Below are 19628 nucleotides of genomic sequence, written 5' to 3' on the forward strand. Positions count from 1 at the left end.
GAACCTGAGCATGGGTACCTGTGGCTAAGCCCACTGGAGTGGAGGGTCAAAGGCTACACGTGACCCATTTAAGCTCGCAAAATAAATAATTTAAAGAAATATCAAGCACTCTGCCCATACGTCTGGGCCCACCCTTATCACCGCAGCATCAACCTTTAAATGCATCTCCCCTAAATTACAAAAACAGAAATCACTAGCCAACTTTTAGCTAAACTCCAAACTTGGCGAGCGCGCGCAGACGCCAAGAAGGCGGGGAACTGGCGCACCACGACGGGACGGTCCCGGTCTGGCTCGGCGTCCCAGGAGGGTCATTGAAGAGGCCGCAGGCGCTTTCCGAGGACCCCGGGAGGCTGAGTCACTCCCAGACGCGCGGCTCGGCCGCACCGGGGGGTCTAAGCGTCTGGTCGCTCGCGTCCAGGAGCGACGGGCTGCGGGCGCGAGCGGAGGCTACGAGCGCGCGCAAGCCCGCGGGGCCCCGCCCCACGCCCCCGAACCGCCTCCAAATACTCCTCCGCGCGGCCGCGCAGTCGCCTCTGGTCGCCTGTGAGGTCCGAACGCAGTGCTCCGAAGGAAGCCGGCGACCGCGGGCGCCCGGCCGCGCGGGCAGCCTAGGGACAATGGGGCCGCGGCGCTTGCTGCTCGTTGCCGCTGGCCTCAGCCTGTGCGGTCCCTTGCTGTCTTCCCGCGTCCCAGTGAGCCAGCCAGGTAAGAGCTGCCGGCCGGTACGCAAGGGGGTATGTTGGGGGGGACTATCAGAAGAAGTCAGGTTGCGCCTGCTTCGCGCGGGGGTACGCCCGGCTGCAACCCTGCCTCAGTTTCCCCCAGGAGCCAAATAGGCATTTGAGCCGAGATCTAGAGTTTCCCAGACACATCCAGGTGGGGTGTGCCATCACCGACTTCCCGCCCCATCACGGCCGGTGCTCCTTTGGACTCGGTTTTGGGGAGTGCAGCCCCCCGCAGGCCACCGGGTTTTAGATCCGGAGGAGGGGCCCAGGGCTCCGGAGCAGCCTCCGCCAGCGCATTTGTTGTTATTGTGTGGCCTGTTTTGCAAGACCACCTCCAGAAAGAAAGGGTCTCGTGATCCGGTGCTTTGGTTGTGAGGTGGAACCACTCCCGCTTAAGTTTTGCTTTGTTGGAACTCTCTTTTTCTCGCTTGATTTGCAAGGAAGGAAGGGTGGTGTAAAAGAAAAAACCCATAAGCATTAAATAAAGGCAATAAAGACTGGCAGTCCTCAGCTCGGCCTAGTACCCGGGAGGTGACGGGGATGTCTGGACGCAGGGCACCCCTTGTGGGGGGTGTCTTTGTTATCTGAACTTGTTCCTCTGGGTCGAGAAGAGGGACCCCTCCTAGGAATCAGGCTCTCCTAGAAACCATCTAGTCTCGGTTTTTCTGAATGGAATTTCTCATCTGTGGCAGAGAAGGTGCCTCCAGTACATTCGTTATTGACTGGTGTGTTTTTAAGCATCCGCCTGTTTGACCAAGTAAATTCATTTGGTCGATTTATTTCATCAAATATTTTCTCTCCTTTCTCCAAAGTAGAGGAGGTGTTGCCTGTAAAGTTCCTAATTGGAAAGTGAGGGAAATGGTTTTGGATTTCTTCGTAGGGATAATGTGGTAGGAACCTCTAGTCGTGGCTTTCATGCTGAAGAAAATCTAGTGGGTTTTTTTTTGGGAGGGGGGATTGTTATCGCTGAAAGAATGTGCACTCCCATGCTCCCAAAGACCGGGATTAAGAGGTAACAAAGAGTAGGGTGTTTCGTGTTCTCTGTTCTTGCTTGGTGTGGGCTTGAGTGATGCTCCTGGGGAAAATGCAGTGCCCCAAACAGGGCCCCCAAGTTTAGCAGCAACTAGCCAGCCTGCCTGCCTGTGGGTAGCCATCCTTATTCATTTGTGGGGAGGAATGGAAAGTGTACGCAGAGATTCAGGGTCACATAACTTTATGTTACTCCCTCAGTTTTATTTTGGGACAGGCCTTTTGAAAATACAGATTCGGGCAATGCCCAGCCATCCCAGGCAGATCAGTGCTTTCTTAGCGGAGTCCTCATAGAGGGAGGATTTTGAGCACCTTTAGGGAGTGAAGTCAGAAGCTTCTTCTAAATTTTCTTCCTTGTAGGAGGGATAGAAGAGCCCCAGCAGAAGCAGAGAGACTACTGAACAAGAGTTGGCTAATGTATCCACATGGGGTTCTGGAGACACTTAATAGGGAAGGAAGAAAGGGGAAGAGGAGAGAGAGAGAGAAAGAAAAAGAGAAAGAGATATAGGTGCGAGCAAAGTGGCCGGGTGGAATTCTTACCCACGTTGTTGCTTCCCACCCTCTTAAACAATCTCTGTGATAAGAAGAGGATTTATCCTCTTTTGCTGGTTCCAAAACCGAGGCCCGGAGAGGCTCAGTGACCTGCCATGAGGGAATGTTTATAGGAGCGGTCCGCCCACGTTGGGTGCGTGCAATAAGCGAATTCACAAATAAAATCAACCAAAAATAAATCTGCTTCTCATTACCACTGCATACCAGCAGCTGTAAATGGTTCCTGTCCTGAAACACTGGCACATCCAACACTGTCTCCCGGTCCCGAATCTTTTATTGCAGGAGTACCCACAAGGCTCCACCTGTCCCGGCTTTTCTCTCGGTTTCGGCATCTTGTCATCTCCTGCCTTGTCACTTTGTCTCTGTCGTGTCTCCCTTGCCAAAGTCATGAACTTCTGTTTATCCCCATGGTGTGTGGAACAAATGTTCTACAGATATTTGTTGAAAAACGTGCGAGCACTTTAAGCAGTTTTACCACCCAGGTAGGTAGTTTAGGTTTGATGGCTTGTATTTATTAAAGAAGGGGAGTGTTAAAGAGTAAAGGGTGATGCTTGTGAAGTTTATAAGAGATAGAAGGTAAAAAAAAAAATTAAAAATAAAAAAGTTTGGGAATAGTTGATGGTAACTGTGGCAAAATGCATTGGGATTTCAGAGGCCAAGCCTGGTTCCTCAGCAAGAAGTGAGGGGTCCCTGTAGAAGACACACACACACCCACCAGCACCCCTTTTATACGTTCTTCACTCTCTATCTTTCCTCGAGACTGTATGCTTTCTCTGGCTTCTTTCCCCATGTCACCCCAGGTCTCTTGGCCTTCCCTCAGCTTCCTATGCCCCTTTAGCCAGAACTGGTATCTGGATGAAGCACCTGTGCTAGCTGCTCCCGGCTGGCTGTCCTATGGACTTGCTCTTTTCAGATTGGTTGCTGTTCAGAATATCTCTTCCCATTTTCCCCACCCCCCTTACTCATTTCTCTTTTGTCCCTTTCAAACTGGAGCTTACCTGATTTCTAAGCAATAATGGGGCTCCCAGAAACCTGGATTTCTGACAACCTGGGTTGTGTATAACTCTCCTCATTTGGGGCCCACGTCCCTTTCTCCCTAGGGACTCCTGTCTGTCAGTCTGTCTGTGTCTTTTTGTTTGTTTCCCACACCTTATCTCCCTCCTTATATTATTTCTTTCGATTGAGATGAAATCCTCAGAACATACAGACATCCGCCTGGAAGCCTGGTGCAGTGACCGCTTCCTTTGCCTTGTTCCAGCAGCTACCATCCCGGAAGGAACCCTGGGACTCCTGGGAGAGTCGGTGCCTAGGCCTCCTTTCACCTGCCCCCCCACGGCCGGTTTGCTCTTTCTACCTGTGCTCTACCTGTTCTCGGGTTTCACCATCCACACGTGGCCCTGTGTTTCTGGGGACAAATCCATTCACTAGGATTCCTAAGTTCCCAGGGTCTGCTTCCGTGGGACCCCGTAGGAACACACTGTCATCAGGACAATGTCGGGAACTATGAGGTGTGTCAGACTCTGCTTTCTAAAGCCGGTCCTCTCTGGTTTCTGGCTTCTTTTATTTGGCTTTGCCCTCCTTCGTGGTTGAACTGTAGAGTAAATGGCACTCCCTGTGAGCCAGGTGATTTCCGGGATTCCTTCCCCAGGTTTGTCCTCCAACCGTGACCTTGCCGTTCTCTGCCAAACCCATTAGAGTTACCAAGTTGGGGCGGGGGTATGCAAGCCTGTGCCAGCAGGCCCCAGTGACCCCCCCATACACACGCACACAGTCTTAGGATAACAGTCAGACATGGGTACCGTCATGGGAACTCATGTTTGGGCAGCAAGCACTTTTATTCCGAGTCATCTCTCCAGGACTGCCGGTTTTTTGAAGCAGGGTTTGCTGAGCAGCACAGGCTGGCATTAAACTCGCAGTTCACCCACCTCAGCCTCCCAAGTGCTAGAATTACAGGCATGCGTCACTATGCCCCTGGTTTTAAAATGAAGGGTTTCATCCTGCATCCTAAGGTATCCTACAAATCCTTTATAGCTGTGCATGCATCATTTGCTCTCAAAAGTAACCTCGCTGTCTTAAGCTGCAGAACTAACCTGTGATTTGCCTGTAGAAGCAAACCTGTGTAGCTTTAGGAAAGGACATTAGAGAATGTGTGTTCAAAGTTTGACAAATTGCTAATCGAGTTTCAGAGTACTACAGAAAAGTGATCTTTTTTTCCCTAACCAACCATAAGAATAAGAAATACATTTTGCATTAGGCACACTTGGAGTATATACAAGAACGTACATGACACCCGTGTTGTATAACACATACAAAGCAGAGTTTGCCGAGAAGCTCTCGCCTTTACCGTGCACTATCCTTTCTCCACACTCTTCCAGTTAAAATAAAACGAAAACCAACAAAACGCCTAGGAGGGTGGAAAGATGTCTCAGTAGTTAAGAATGCACAGTGTCCTTGTAGAGGGTGGAACTTTGGTTCCCAGCACCCAAATCACAGCTGCCTGTGACTCCAGCCCCAGGGGGATTGATACCCCAGGCCTCCGAGGGCACCCACAGTCGTGCACACACCCACCCCACCTGCACACAATACACACAATTGCAAATAAAAATAAATATTGTAAAAACTTATTAGAATCCTCCAGTTGAGTTTCATAGGCGCTGCTCAGTTTCTAGTGGAATTTAAACCTAGCATAGCTGGGACAGTGACTCGTCCCTAAAGAGCAAAATCAAGGCCTTGCCAGAAGAGCCCGGCTTTCTCGGAAGGACCACTCTTGAATCTCTATCTTATCTAGGACCCATTCGTTGTGGTTCAGATCCAGTGATTGCAGAAGAACTGATGTAGCAAGACAGTTTAGTCTGAGAGGGGCTGGGGATCCCTGACTGTGATTTGGTCTTTGACGTCACTGTTGAGTAGAGTCTAGACAGAGCTTTCCTGGGACAGGAATCTTTGGGCTAGTGATTGAAGGCAGAGAACAGACCAGCAGGGATGAGGAAAGTCAAAGGTCGGGGAATCCCAGTGGCTCTCAGGGAGGCCTGTGAGCATCCTCTAACCCCACCTCTGTCTCCTGCCTCCAGGCACTGTAGGTAAGAGCCTAACAGACTTGTGTGCACATCCCTGTGCCTTGGACACACCATAATGACTTCCTGTAGCTGGCCTGCCTGAAAACCCCAGGGTGTGCCAGACAGGCAACCTCCAGGGCATTCTGCCTTGCACCCTGCCTTACTGATTTAAAGATTTGATTGTGGGGTATGGGGAAAATGGTGTTCAGTAAGTAAGAGTACTTGTTGTGCAGACAGGAGGACCTGAGTTCGAATCACAAGCACCCAGCCTCGGCATCTGATGACAGAAATAGGAGGATCATGAGAGCTCTCAGGCCAGTCTGCTTGCCTAGCCAAAATGGAGAGCAGCGTGTTCATTGAGAAACCCTGTCTAAGAGCAACACCACAGAGAGCAATAGATAAAGGCTCTCGATGGCCTACTCTAGGCTCTACGTACACACGCTTGGTTGCCCTTACATATGCATGCACATACACACATATACACACATGCAGAGGTTGTTTTTCACTGACCGTCTCTGTGGGTGTTTCTCTGCTTCCCACACACGTCTGTGAGGGCTGAGTGCTGGACAGGGGTTGGTACCTAGCCAAAACCATCAACTCCAGAATTCCCAAGCAACGGGAAGACTTTGTCCCCAAAATAAACATAGAACACCTGAAAAATAAAGGATGGATCATTGTGGTCAAAGGGTATTAAGTCTTGATGTCTAGGTTCAAGTCTTGGCTCTTCCACTACCTAGCTGTATGATCTTGAATAGTTACTTAGCTTCTCTGTGCCTCTGTGTTATCATTTATAAAATAAGGTTAGAATGTTTATCTCACAGACATGAGGTAAAGGCAGAAGTGTCTGGTGTGGAGTGGGTATTCAACACGTGAGGGTTTGTGGGTTTCTCTGCCCTCATGGTCTTTAAAATGTTAGTACTAGCCGGTTGTGGTGACACAGACTTCTAATCACAGCACCCTGTAGGCACAAGTATGCAGATCTCTATGAGTTTCGGGACTGCCTGGTCTATGTAGCAAGTTCCAGGCTAGCCAACTGACGCCCCGTTTTAAAATAAGAAATCAAATGTCATAACAAATGATTTCTTTAAATGTAAAGCCATGTTCATAAGAACATTTAACAATTTTCCCCTCCCTCAGAACTAAGACGAAAGAAAAACAGAAACGACAATACTTATATCTGGAGCTGGAGAGATGGCTCAGCAGTTAAGAGCATGTACTGCTCTCGTGGAGGACAGCTTTGACCCTCAGTATCCATGTCAGGTGACCCACAACTAGGTCTAGGGAGGGCACCCTCTCATTCACCTACGCACACACACAAACACACAAGACACATGCACACATGTATGCCCGCACATAATTTTTAAAAAATGTTTTTATTGACCTTTCGAGACAGGGTTTCTCTGTGTAACAGTCCTGGCTGTCCTAGAACTCACTTTGTAGACCAGACTGGCCTCGAACTCACAGAGATCTGACTGCTTCTGCCTCCCTCCTGAGTGCCGGGATTAAAGGTGTGCACCACCACCACCCAGCTACCTAACTTCATTCTTAAATGCAGGATGTGAGGATGATCTGTCCGAGAGGAATCCATTAGCCTGAGCCACACCACAGCTGAGTTATTGGCTCTGGATGGCTAGGGGATGTCCCCCTTCCTTCCTCCCACCGCTGTGTGTGTCCCTCCCAAGACTGTCTCCCTGCAGGACCTTACGTGAAGAAAGAGGACTGCTATCTGAGTAGCAGCACGCCCTGACGAACCTCCAAATAGTTCTCAAGATCTGTCTTTAAATATATTACTTTATTATTAAATAGAGATATAAATTTTACAAGTATATTAAATACACATCCTTAAATCCACATACAGCCCTAGATATCAGACTCCTTTCCCCATAAATGCGGCATCATCAGAAGAAGATAATGAACAATTTCTTTTTTATTTTATTTATTTATTTATTTATTTATGGTTTTTTAAGACAAGGTTTCTCTATGTATCTCTGGCTGTCCTGCTGGAACTCACTCTGTAGATCAGGCTGACCTTGAACTTACAGAGATCCACCTGCCTCTGCCTCTCTGAGTGCTGGGATTAAGGGAATGCTACCACTGCCCTTCTGCGAACAATTTCTTAATAGCACCCACTATGTGAAGTGTCCAGACTTCCCTGGTTGTCTGTAAGTGCCTGTTGGTACTATGTGCAGATCAGAATGGAAGGACTCCGCCGCTGACTTACCTCTGTGCCTTCTGTCTTTCATCTACAACTGCTTCTCACCTCCTTCAGTCCTGGGGACCAAACCGAGGGACCTCATAACCCCACCCCTTCTAATTGCTGTTTGTCAAGGAAGTTGGCAGTCTGTCCTGAAGGCTTCCTTACATCTGCGCCTGATTGGCTGCAGTTGAGCAGGCTCCTCTCACACAGACATCCGCATCATCTCCGTCATCCATTTATTTGATGAGCAAAGCCATCTTTGGGAGGCCACAGGGTTTTGACCCGATGCTAATAATACTCAGAGGTTTTCAAGGTCGCGTTGTACATTTCCTGCTCCAGATCTGAAGGAGGGCATTTCTCTAGGGGGCCTGGGTCCTGCCTTGGGAGAGTGGTGTTTGTTTGAGTTGAAGAGAGTGGAGCATCCTGGAGAGGCTGTGGTGTTTTCCTTGACACTCTGTTTCTGCCATACGTTTTTCTTCTAGCCTTCTCCTCCCCCGTCATTCCATGTGGCCTGTGAAATGCAGGCCACAGTTGACCTGCCCTCGTGGGAATCTGGACAACATCCTGAGACTTCAGCATAGCACGTGAACCCTGGAGCAGAACACTGAAATCCCAGAGTGTCTAGTCACCCGCTGCTTCCAGGCAGACTCAGCAAAGTCAAAAGAGCCGTTGCCTGACACTAATTTCAGGTCTCTAAGTTAGTCTGTGTTTAAGCTAGTTAGCAGTGTGTTGTGTTCAATCTCAAAACCAAAGCCCAGAGTGTTGGTAAACAATGGAGGGTTAGGAGTTCAAGGCTAACCTCAGCTACGTAGTGAGTTCAGGGCCTGCCTAGGCTACGTGAGTCCTTGTCTCAAAACCATAAAAATAACATCAAAACCAATCAGGGTCTTCAAAGGGACCTTCATTAAGTAAAACTTACCAAGACATATAAAAACCAATTTTGGACCTGTGCTGATTTCTCTGTGAAACCAGAACTTAGCTTTTCCTTAGCAGCAAAAAGCTGGGTGATTCAGTGCTTTGGCTAGCTCATAGACACTTTGACCTCTGAGACATGTAGGAAAATCGAAGTAAGCAAACTGAAATACCAAGGTGAGGGTCTTGAGCGTGCTGGAAGAATCTAGCCACTAGGCCTGTGTTGTGTTACAGTGACGCTGATATGCACTTTCTCTGGCATTCTTTAATTTCATAAAACCTAGCATATCAAATCTGAAGTGGGAAGAAAGGGTGACGCCTTGGGCCGTGATGTTTAGTCGAGGGATTATGCATTCTTCCCCATTCCAGACTGTAAATACCATGTGTCTCCTGAGGTATAGTGTATATCTCTTGTGATAAATAACCAGGCTGCAGACAAAGGACATGCCGGGAAGGGCACGTCAGAAAACAGTATCGGCAGAGCTACTAAGCCCAGAGACGGTTTTGTTTTCAGACCAAGGGACAGCATTCTATCCTCTCAGATGAGTGATTTCAAGCTGTGTCCCTCTTCCAGTGCCATGTGGGTTGCTACGGTGTGTGTGTGGCGGGGGGCACGTTTGAATGCACCCGCTTCCCCTCTGTCCGTCCAGGCTCATGGAACTGAGCATCAAGGCATTTCCCGTGTGCCCGTGCTCAGCCGTGGGACTGCCGAATCACAGGGTGATTCTAGTCTTAGCTTTTGTAAGAAGTTCTGAGCCATCTTCCATTATAGCTGTGTTTCCTACTCTGGCGGGTGTCCAGGGGTCCCGCAGGACAATTGTTATCATTCAGTCTTCATCGGATTCATTCTAACGAACGTGAAGTGATAACTCAGAGTGGTTTTAAGTGACAGCAAAGCTAAGCATTTTATTACATACCTTTTGGGCATTTTTGTATTATCTTTGGAGAAATGCCTTATTTAGTTTCTGTGACATTTTTTAAAACAACTTGTTTTCCTGCTAACAAGGGACTGAGTTCCTTATATGCTTCGGACAGGGATCCCTTATCAGGCAGGGTGTGCAGTTTGCAGTATTGTCTCTCTTCTGTAGGGTATCTCTTACTGATGGCACCTTCGCTGTATGGGGCCTTTGTTTTCATCCCACTCTATCTGCTTTTGTTGCCCTCGCCTTTGGGTCAGAACCACGAAGCTTTCACTCTCATTTCTTATCGGAGTTGCATAGTCTCAGGTATTTGGTTTGAGTCTTTAGTCCAGTTTGAGTTAGCTTTTCTATATGGGGGTAAGGGGAAAGGGGTTTTTATTTTATTCATATTTTATGTGTATGGGTGTTTTGCCTGCGTGTATGTCTGGGTACTAATGTGCACAGTGCCTTTGGAAGCCAGAAGAAGACATTGGGTTGCCTGGAACTAGAGCTAAAAATGCTGTAAGCCACCTTGCGGGTGCTGAGGATCGAACCTTGGTCCTCCGGAAGAGCAGCCAGTGCTCTTAATGGTTGAGCTGTTGCTTCAGCCTGATTTTATTTTTATCCCAAAGATTAGGTTAGAGAACCTTCCAGTTCCTTTTGTTCATTGCATTTCCCCCTTCTTTTTTGATATATCTGAAACAAGGTCTTACTCTGCAGCTGGGATGATTCATAGCAGCCCATGTTGGCATGACATTCTCAGTTCTCCTGATGCAGTCTCCCAAGGGCTAGCATTGCATGTATCTGCTAGTGTGCCCAGCTGCCTATTTTTTTTTTTTTTGTAATTATCATTATTGGTGCAGGGAATTAAACCCTGGGCCATCTACATGCTAGGCAAATTTTCTGTCCCTGAGCTGGAAGCCCAGCCCCTCAGTTCTTGTTAAATCGTTTGAGCAAATACTCTGGACCACGTCCTCTGAAGACTCTGGGTTCCGTTACCTTCCTTCACAGAGCATTCTCGGTGGTCAGTTGACTTAAACATCATTCCAATCTGTTGTTGTTGTTTTGGTTTTCTCGAGACAGGGTCTTATTGTGTACCCATGCCTATCCTATAACTCACCAAGTAGACCAGACTGGCCTTGAACTCACAGAGATTCACACATCTCTGCCACCACTGCTTTTTTTTTTTTCGTTTTTTCTTTTTCTTTTCTTTTTTTTTTTTTTTTTTTTTTTTGGTTTTTCGAGACAGGGTTTCTCTGTGGTTTTGGAGCCTGTCCTGGAACTAGCTCTTGTCGACCAGGCTGGTCTCGAACTCACAGAGATCCGCCTGCCTCTGCCTCCCAAGTGCTGGGATTAAAGGCGTGCGCCACCACCACCCGGCCTGCTTTTTTTTTTTTTTTTTTTTTCTTTTTCTTAAGACAGGGTCTGCTCTATAATCCGGGTAGCCTTGGCCTCACGGTCTTCTACCTTCAGCCTTCTAAGCCCTGGGGTTGTAGATGGACACTACTCCCATTTTGGGGTTTTTCTTCTTGGTGGTGGCTTGGAGTTTTGTTTTCTGTTTATCTTTAGCATAGATTGTTTGTATCTACCTTATGAACATGACCCAAATGTTGCCCAAAGCCTTGGGCAGAGGCTGGGTGTGGTGGTACACACCTTTAGTCCCAGTGCTTGGAAGGCAGAGGCAAGTAGATTTCTATGAGCTTGGGGGCCACTCTGGTCTGCATAGCAAGTTCCAAGCCACCAAGGCTAAAAAGTGTGACCCTGTCTCAAAAAAAAGTCTAGAGCAGAATTTGCACTGGAATTTGGACTCCTTATCTAAGACTTTCCTTCCTGAAATTCCTTCCCAGTGACTGTGGAACTTGTGACCTACCAGCTACGCAATATGACCTCCTTCTTTGAATTTATTTGCTAGGGGTTAGGGGACACAGTAAACTTTGGAGACTAAGTGAGAAAGCCCAGAGGGTCAGAGAAAGCATGCTTAGACTTTTGACAGGTATCCAAAAAGAAAAAAGAGACAAAAGGAAAAGTTACAATTTGAGTTAGAATTCAGAAAAGTGGGGAGCTTCAATGCTGCTGCTGCACGGCAGAGCTCTGTAAATGACTGCACCACTGCACAGCAGGTCTGTAAATGGTTGCACCACTGCACAGCAGGTCTGTAAATGGTTGCACCACTGCACAGCAGGTCTGTAAATGGCTGCACCACTGCACAGCAGGTCTGTAAATGGCTGCACCACTGCACAGCAGGTCTGTAAATGGCTGCACCACTGCACAGCAGGTCTGTAAATGGTTGCACCACTGCACAGCAGGTCTGTAAATGGCTGCACCACTGCACAGCAGGTCTGTAAATGGCTGCACCACTGCACAGCAGGTCTGTAAATGACTGCAGCACTGCACGGCAGAGCTCTAATGCTTGCACCACTGCACAGTAGGGCATTAGCCATCAGGGATGGCTTCTGGGAAGGGTACGTACGTCATCTCACTAAAGGGATGATTATTCCTCCCATCTCCTTAGCATGTCTTTCAGCTTTCCTGGGTGATGGCCTCCTGGACTACCTGGTGATTGACAGGCCCAGATGGATGGACTCTCCAGGAAGGAGACGAGAGTAGATCATCTTCTCATCTTAGGACCAGATCAGGATGTTATCTCCACTCGGGGCCAGAGGGAGAACTCAAATTCCATTCTTTTTACCAGGAAACAGTAGCTTTCCCTTAAGGGACTTCAGCAAATCCCTGACACCTGTACCTTTTTATATAGTGTTTTAGATCTTGGGGTTGAAGGGGGAGACAATTGGGATATTTCCCTTTCTAGTGTTAGCCAGGAGAAAGGAGATGGGGGTCCATTCTAGATGACTTCCAAGGTGACTAATTCCTACCTTAGCTACCTGACATTCCCCCTCTCAAGATTTAAGATCACTTAGGAGATGGGCTAGGAATAGGACTTACAAGGGTTTAGGATCTCCACCCGTGATGACTCTCAGGCTTTGGAAGGTGATAAGGGAGCTCAGCTAGCTGGTGTTGGACTGCAGGAGGGCCACGTGAGTACTGATGGGCCGTGAAAGAGAGGAGATGAAATTAGGACAGCAGTTCCATACACAAGACCCAGAGATTGATTAGATCCCTACTAGGATTATAATAGATGAAACCCATTTCCACCATACAAACCCAGATCAGTCCCACAGCTCTCCACCAGGAGCAATCAGTGGTGGTGCCTTGGACTGGAGGTTCAGGCACACTTCCATGTACAGCTTCTAGGCGTCTGTATAAAAGGAAAACGACAGCAAGAATCCAGATGGGGACAGATGCCCTGAACCCTTCTGGCATGTGTGGCTTGAAGCAAGGACAAAACTTGGCCATAGAACTAAGAACGTTTCCAGCTCTGAGAATTTCCTACCTGCTGCCCCACCGCTCTTACAACAGTGCACACCAGAAGTGCCTGCCTTCCTGTCTATGCAGCACTCCGCTAAGTGCCTGTGAGCCTTCAGGGATCCAAGCTGTTTCCCTTCACTCCACCCCGGCTAGCCTCCGGCAGATTCTCCAGGAGACACCAGCCATGAATCTTCTCATCTAATTTAATCCTGACATCATCTACCTGGACGTAGAATTAGAGATCTAGGTTTAAGGGCTCAGCCCCTTTATCTGAGGTCTGTCTCAAACCTCAGGTCCCTGAGCCTGAACCTCCAGAACTCTGACCAAACAGGCTGTGTGTTAGGTGTTCCCATGACTTCTGCTCAGATTCTATAATCCACTAGAGCAGCTAGCTCAAGGAACCCAGAGGAAAACTTCACCTGTTCTTCCCATTGATCATAAATGATACTACAGAAGATGCTAATGAATGACCAGGTGGGGAAAATACACAGGGTGAGACGGGCAGGAGCTCCCCTGCCCGCCTTCCAGCCATGCTTTGGGCTTTCATGAAACCATTCTTGGTCCTGAAGCTATATAGAGACCACTAACCAGCAGTCAGCTCATTAGCATACAAAAGGTATTCTTATCCTGGAGATTGCGAGAAGCTTGAGATCTGTAAGTCAGGAATTGGGACAAAGGACAATTGCTCATTCCAGGTTATCACAGACACTGGCTTCAGATCTCTTTCAAACTAAAAATCATTGGGGAGGAGAAAAACCCAACACCATCCTTTCTTCCAAGACCCACCCTTCCTACCTGTTCTGTTTTCTGTCCTGTGATCTTGAGTACCTTCAGGGGATTGATGAGGCATCCAACAGAGCCTTAGTTTTATTCTAAGAAGATTTTTCTCTGCAGGACCCTACAGCTGTGCAGAAGCAGAACTCACTACCACATTACATTGTGCATCTCTGAAAGTGTGTGTTTTCAAGAAAGTTCCTGTTGTGGAATGTTCCTTTTCTGTGTTACTGTGGTTGGTTTAATAAAGAGCTGAATGGCCATTAGCTAGCCAGGAAGGGGGACTTCTGGGGACTAAGAGCTCTGGGAAGAACAGAGGACGAGTTGCCTGCCCAAGGCAGAGAGAGCAAGACATGCAGGAGGAGATGCAGAAGCCACGAGTCACGTGGTAGCACGTTGGTGAATAGAAATGGGTTGATTTAAGCTATAAGAGCAAGTGGGACAAGCCTAAGCTGTAGGCCAAGCTTCTGTAATTAATAATAAGTTTCTGTGTCATTTTTTTGGAGTTGGTGGCCCAAAGAAAAACCCATCTACAGGTTCCACTAAAGAAAACAGAACCAAGTCTGAGATTTTCCTGCACTTGTCCAGTTTTAAGGTTTAACTCCTGCAGCTGCCCTGAGAGGCACAAACAACCTCGAGCACAGAGACCTCGTCCCGTTCCTCTGTGGTTCTTGTTTGCACTTCTCAGTTCCCCGACACCCAGCAGATGTAGGATTTTAGCAAAACTCTTCGCAAGGAAAAGCTGCTGTCTGGCTGGTGACGTCCCTTTTCTCTATCATTTCAAGTGGATAACTTTTATGGGTGGCTGGGCTAAGGAGGTGTATATAGCTGAGCTTTTATTTTGACATCTGGTTAATCCACCAAAGAGTCTGGTTGGCCAGGTATGCACCTTGAGGCATATAGCGTTCTAGAAGAAGGTCATGGCCTGGTACAGGTGGCCAAGGATGTCTGCTGCTAGATGGACACACTAGGCAAGGAAGCAAGGTGACAGGGGTGTCACTGGGTGACAGGTGCCTCCTGGTTGTGTGAAGTAACCTGAGGGCCTGTGAACCTAGACAGGAAAGACATTAAGGACATCTGTTTGTAAGTAAACTAAGATAGAGGAAAACTACCGCCATGTGGACCTCAGTCGTTGATTTGGGGAGCCCTAGGCCCTATTCTGAATGGCCCCCATTCTGTGGCCTATAGGAATTTCTCTCTGCTTTCAAGGTGGATTTTTCCTTTGGGAGAGGTGTATTTCTCTGGATGGCTCAAACTAGCTGGGGAAGGAAAGAGAAGCCGTAGAAGTTGGAAGTGAGCTGTATGTTTAGATGGTGAGGTTTACAACAGGGAAGAAAGCACCTATTGAGGGCTGGCAGAAGGGCTCAATGGTGAGGGCAATGGACACCAAGCCTGACCACCAGCGGTCAGTCCCCTGGGTCTACACGGCAGGAGAGAATCAGGCCTCCCCCTCTACGTGTGGCATTGCCCACTCTCTCCCACCACACCAAGCAAATCAGTAAAACGTTAGGGGGGAAAAAAGCACTATTTGCTCTTCCAATGCAAGTGAGGTCTGCAAGGTAGATTGATTGATCTCTAAGTGATTCTGCTCACCTTTGTCCTCTGGGGGAGCAGGGTATTAGGAGTTAGCTTGTATCCAAACAGAATGTTGCACCATACTCTAAGATGGAAGAATATTCCCTAACAAAGTCCGTAGTCCATCTGCGCATGACCTGAACCTGGCCACCTGCTCCCTGGAGAAAACTGCAGAAAGCCAACCAGCGTACCCTCGGCTGGGCTCCTTGGCCGATGGATTCCGCTCACTTTTTCCGTGTTTTCTTTTACAGAACCTGAGACGACAGATGTCACTTTGAACCCCCGCTCATTTTTTCTCAGGAATCCCAGTGAAAACGCCTTTGAACTGGTCCCCCTGGGGGACGAGGAGGAGAAAAATGAAAGTGCCTCGCCCGAGGGCAGGGCAATCTACCTGAATAAAAGCCGCTCTCCTCCCACAGCACCTGCTCCCTTTATCTCGGATGATGCCTCGGGATATCTGACCAGCTCCTGGCTGACTCTCTTCATCCCCTCGGTTTACACGTTTGTGTTCATCGTCAGCCTGCCTCTGAACATCCTGGCCATCGCAGTGTTCGTCCTGAAGATGCAGGTCAAGAAGCCGGCTGTGGTATACATGCTGCACCTGGCCGTGGCTGATGTGCTGTTCGTGTCCGTGCTCCCCTTGAAGATCAGCTACTACTTTTCCGGCAGCGATTGGCAGTTCGGGTCGGGCATGTGTCGCTTCGCCACCGCAGCGTTCTACTGTAACATGTATGCCTCCATCATGCTCATGACGGTCATAAGCATTGACCGCTTCCTGGCGGTCGTGTACCCCATCCAGTCCCTGTCCTGGCGCACCCTGGGCCGAGCTAACTTCACTTGCCTGGTCATCTGGGTGATGGCCATCATGGGGGTGGTGCCTCTCCTCCTCAAGGAGCAGACCACCAAGGTTCCAGGGCTCAACATCACCACCTGCCATGACGTCCTCAATGAGACGCTGCTGCAAGGCTTTTACTCCTACTACTTCTCAGCCTTCTCCGCTGTTTTCTTTCTCGTGCCACTGATCATTTCCACGGTCTGCTACATGTCCATCATCCGGTGTCTCAGCTCCTCTGCTGTGGCCACTCGGAGCAAGAAGTCGCGGGCTTTGTTCCTGTCCGCCGCTGTGTTCTGCATCTTCATCGTCTGCTTTGGGCCCACCAACATCCTCCTGATCGTGCACTACATGTTCCTCTCTGACAGCCCTGCCACGGAGACGGCCTACTTCGCTTACCTCCTCTGTGTCTGTGTGAGCAGCGTGAGCTGCTGCGTCGATCCCTTGATTTACTACTACGCCTCCTCCGAGTGCCAGAGGCACCTCTATGGCATCTTGTGCTGCAAAGACAGCTCCGATGCCAACAGCTACAACAGCACCGGCCAGCTGATGCCAAGCAAAATGGATACCTGCTCTAGCCACCTGAACAACAGCATATACAAAAAACTGCTAGCTTAGGGGAGAAAGAGTGCTGGAAGGTTACACAGAAAGGGCTGGAAAAGTGGACAGCCCGGGGATCCTGTTAGTCTCTGGCAAGCACTGTATTTACTTCACCACCTAGAACAACCAATGTCTGATCTGCATGCCTACTTCCTGCAAGTGCTATCAAGCATAGTTACCAGAAAGGTAATGGGGACAAAAGATGTCCAGCCAACTGTCCCTTCTCATATATCTAGGTGACCTGAATATATAGGCAGTATGCACATGCGTATTTGCAATGCAGCGTGGAATCGGCGCTTTGACACGTTTCTCGTTTATTCCCTAGCAGTTACTATGGAAATAATCTGATTCTCTGACTTACTAAACAAAGTCTGGTTTGGTGGATATTAGCACTGAACAGCTAAAGGTGTCCAGTGATAGGGAAGGAGTTCCTAGTTCAGATTTAACACAGCTTTTACATATATATATTTCCAATTATTTGATGGTAATGTTTAAGCAATAGAAGGATGAAACAGTATTATCTGTGTAGGGGAAGATCTAGTGCTTCTCATCTTGAATACACCATAGTCAAAAATTACCAAAGCAGTTGGAAAGTCCATTTTGATATGGGTAGCATTTTTGCAATTTACATACTGAATACATGGACCAGGATTGAGCATGAGACCCACCAGGATTATAAGAAACCTTTCAGAGCAGCCAACCCCAGGAACTAGGCACAGCCATCTCCATGAGATCCTCTGGACAGCTGATACCCATTCAGCTGTGCCTCCCAGCGAGCAGAGATGGGGACCACAGATGGGGACCACCAGGCCCACTCCTTGCTCAAGGCTTCCCATCAGCTGTGAACTGACTGTATCTGAGCAGCTAGGATAAGACATTGTAGGAGGGAGATAACCACGAGAGTCGTCTGCACATCTGAGGAGCAGAGAAAGGTGTGTTTCTATCCAGTAGCTGTCGTGCAAGGCTGGCTCTTGCACAGACACACCCACGTGCCCTGGGCACTCTGATGGGAACTGGGGCTGCAGATTGACTGACAGCCAGATGTTATCTGAGTTCTGCCTTTGCTCAAGCAAAGCAGATAGCTGACGTGTGGTCAACGTGATGTAAGCACTGCAGATACACCATTGTACAGAGAAGTGTGTTCAGCCAGACACCACCAAGTGTATTTCACAAAAGCAAGGCCTAACAGCTAAACAGGTTTGAAGACCTGAGTTTCCGCTTCCAGTAGCTATAGATTAGGGTACAATCACAGCTTAAGATGTATATTTTTAAGAAATAAGCCCTTAGCCGGGCGGTGGTGGCGCACGCCTTTAATCCCATCATGCGGGAGGCAGAGGCAGACGGATCTCTGTGAGTTCGAGGCCAGCCTGGTCTAGAAGAGCTAGTTCCAGGACAGGAACCAAAAAAAGCTACAAAGAAACCCTGTCTCGAAAATCCAAAAAAAAAAAGAAAAAAAAGAAATAAGCCCTTCAGTCAACAATAACTAGACACTATTTATTTACAAATGTTTTTATTAGAAATTACTCAAATAAGCCAGGCATTGGGGCATACATCTTTAATCCCAGCATTTAGGAGGCGGAGGTAGGCAGATCTCTGAGTTCAAGGCCGACCTGGTTTACATGATGACTTCCAGGCTACCTAGAGATATATAGTGAGACCTCCGCTCAAAACAATAATGATATCAAAATGAAACAAAACAAACCCCACATTTTTAAAAAGCAAGAAAACACAAAAAAAATTTACTTATAAGGTCAGTCTGGTTTTTTTAAAAATGGAAGAAAATGAAATTAAGACTGAAATGTAAGAAAATTAATCCTGTATTTTTCTTGAGTTAATTAAATTATTTTCAAAGCATTTTAATGTCACAGCGACTAATAAGTATATAAAATCCTCAAGGCTTTGACAAAGTAATTTGAAAATTAATTTGAAATATATACTTTTCCTGATTTAAGAAATATGTTGGCATTTTAAGCAAATAAAAGAGAGTCGAAGGACTAAGTTTATTTAAGAGAGCGAAGTATTTCCAGGTATTGTAGACTAACTTCCATGAAAGTCCTGCAGTTGTACTGTTAACTCAGTTGCTGTCCTGATTATCTAGATCACTGACTCACTGTCTGGGCTCTGTCTGTGACTTACAAAACTATTATTCCTGTACTTGTGAACTTTGATGTCACTGTTTCGCGTTCACTCTTTTTTAAAGGATTACATAACATATTAATAAACCTGAAAACGTGCTTGGTGTCTGTCTGGAATAGATTATTGTTGTGGGTCCTGGTGGGAGAGCACACCAAAACACTCTTTAGTGAATAGGTAGGTGCTTTATGGTGGTGGAGCCAGGGTTTCAGGGTGAGCAGGGGATGGGGAAGCTCCCCAGAGGCTAGAGGTTAGGGAGAGCCCTAACCATCCAGAAGCAGGGCACAGGCAGTAATGCGCTAATCCCCTCTACATGATCCTCCAACCCCTTGCTGGGCTTCCCATTTGCACGCTGTGTATGTGTGAAGCCAAGTCACCCAATCATCATGCTATTTCCATACTTGTATACAGGGTGCCTTGATCACATCTGCACCCACAATCTCCCTTACCCCTTCCCTCTCTTGCCCTCTGACTGCTCCACGGCCACTTCCCTTTTACTGTCAGGTCCTTTCCCCTGGAAAAAAGACCACCCCTGAGCTCAGCCAGATGCCAATAGCGCCAGGTGATACCCCTCACAGACAGCTTCCCTGGGCATGGAGAAGGGCTCTAGGGAACTAACGGGAGAGGGGAGGAGAACTCAGCATGGTCTTTGCAAAGATTCATTGGATGGTTATCTTTCTATTTTTTAATCCTCTTTTTGGAACACTGATGATTCTGATGTTGAAAACACATTGGGTTCCTCACTTGCCATGAGCGGCCATCTGCACTAAGAAGCATCCTCGAGGAGAATTCAAAGTGGTGCTCAACCTTCTAAATTGAAAATCAGTTAAAAGTCTTCAGTACAGTGTTTCTGGATTCACAGTCGATTTTTAAAAATATTACTTCATCTAAACAATCATTGTGTGAGCACAGAGAATTGTCGACATGCAGAAAACAGACCATGTGGTGGTCTCGACTCAGGACCTCTGCATTAGGACC

The 19628-nt window shown here is 47.8% G+C and overlaps 1 protein-coding gene across 1 annotated transcript; it reads left to right on the top strand.

Moving 5' to 3' along the window:
- The first annotated feature begins 493 nt into the window (after positions 1-493).
- F2r (coagulation factor II thrombin receptor) lies at positions 494-18751 on the top strand. The gene is made up of 2 exons (XM_057790134.1): positions 494-705; positions 15337-18751. The coding sequence occupies exons 1-2, from the start codon at positions 618-620 to the stop codon at positions 16533-16535; spliced, it is 1287 nt and encodes a 428-aa protein (XP_057646117.1). The 5' UTR covers positions 494-617; the 3' UTR covers positions 16536-18751.
- Positions 18752-19628: the final 877 nt, after the last annotated feature.

The sequence above is a fragment of the Chionomys nivalis genome, chromosome 15, assembly GCF_950005125.1.
Source record: "Chionomys nivalis chromosome 15, mChiNiv1.1, whole genome shotgun sequence".
In the NCBI taxonomy this organism is placed as follows: Eukaryota; Metazoa; Chordata; class Mammalia; order Rodentia; family Cricetidae; genus Chionomys; species Chionomys nivalis.

Bases quoted from the DNA above. Each gene is read 5' to 3' on its own strand.
- F2r (XM_057790134.1), top strand. From the start codon at position 618: ATGGGGCCGCGGCGCTTGCTGCTCGTTGCCGCTGGCCTCAGCCTGTGC. The intron at 706-15,336 runs GTAAGAGCTGCC...TTTCTTTTACAG, and splicing joins CGTCCCAGTGAGCCAGCCAG to AACCTGAGACGACAGATGTC.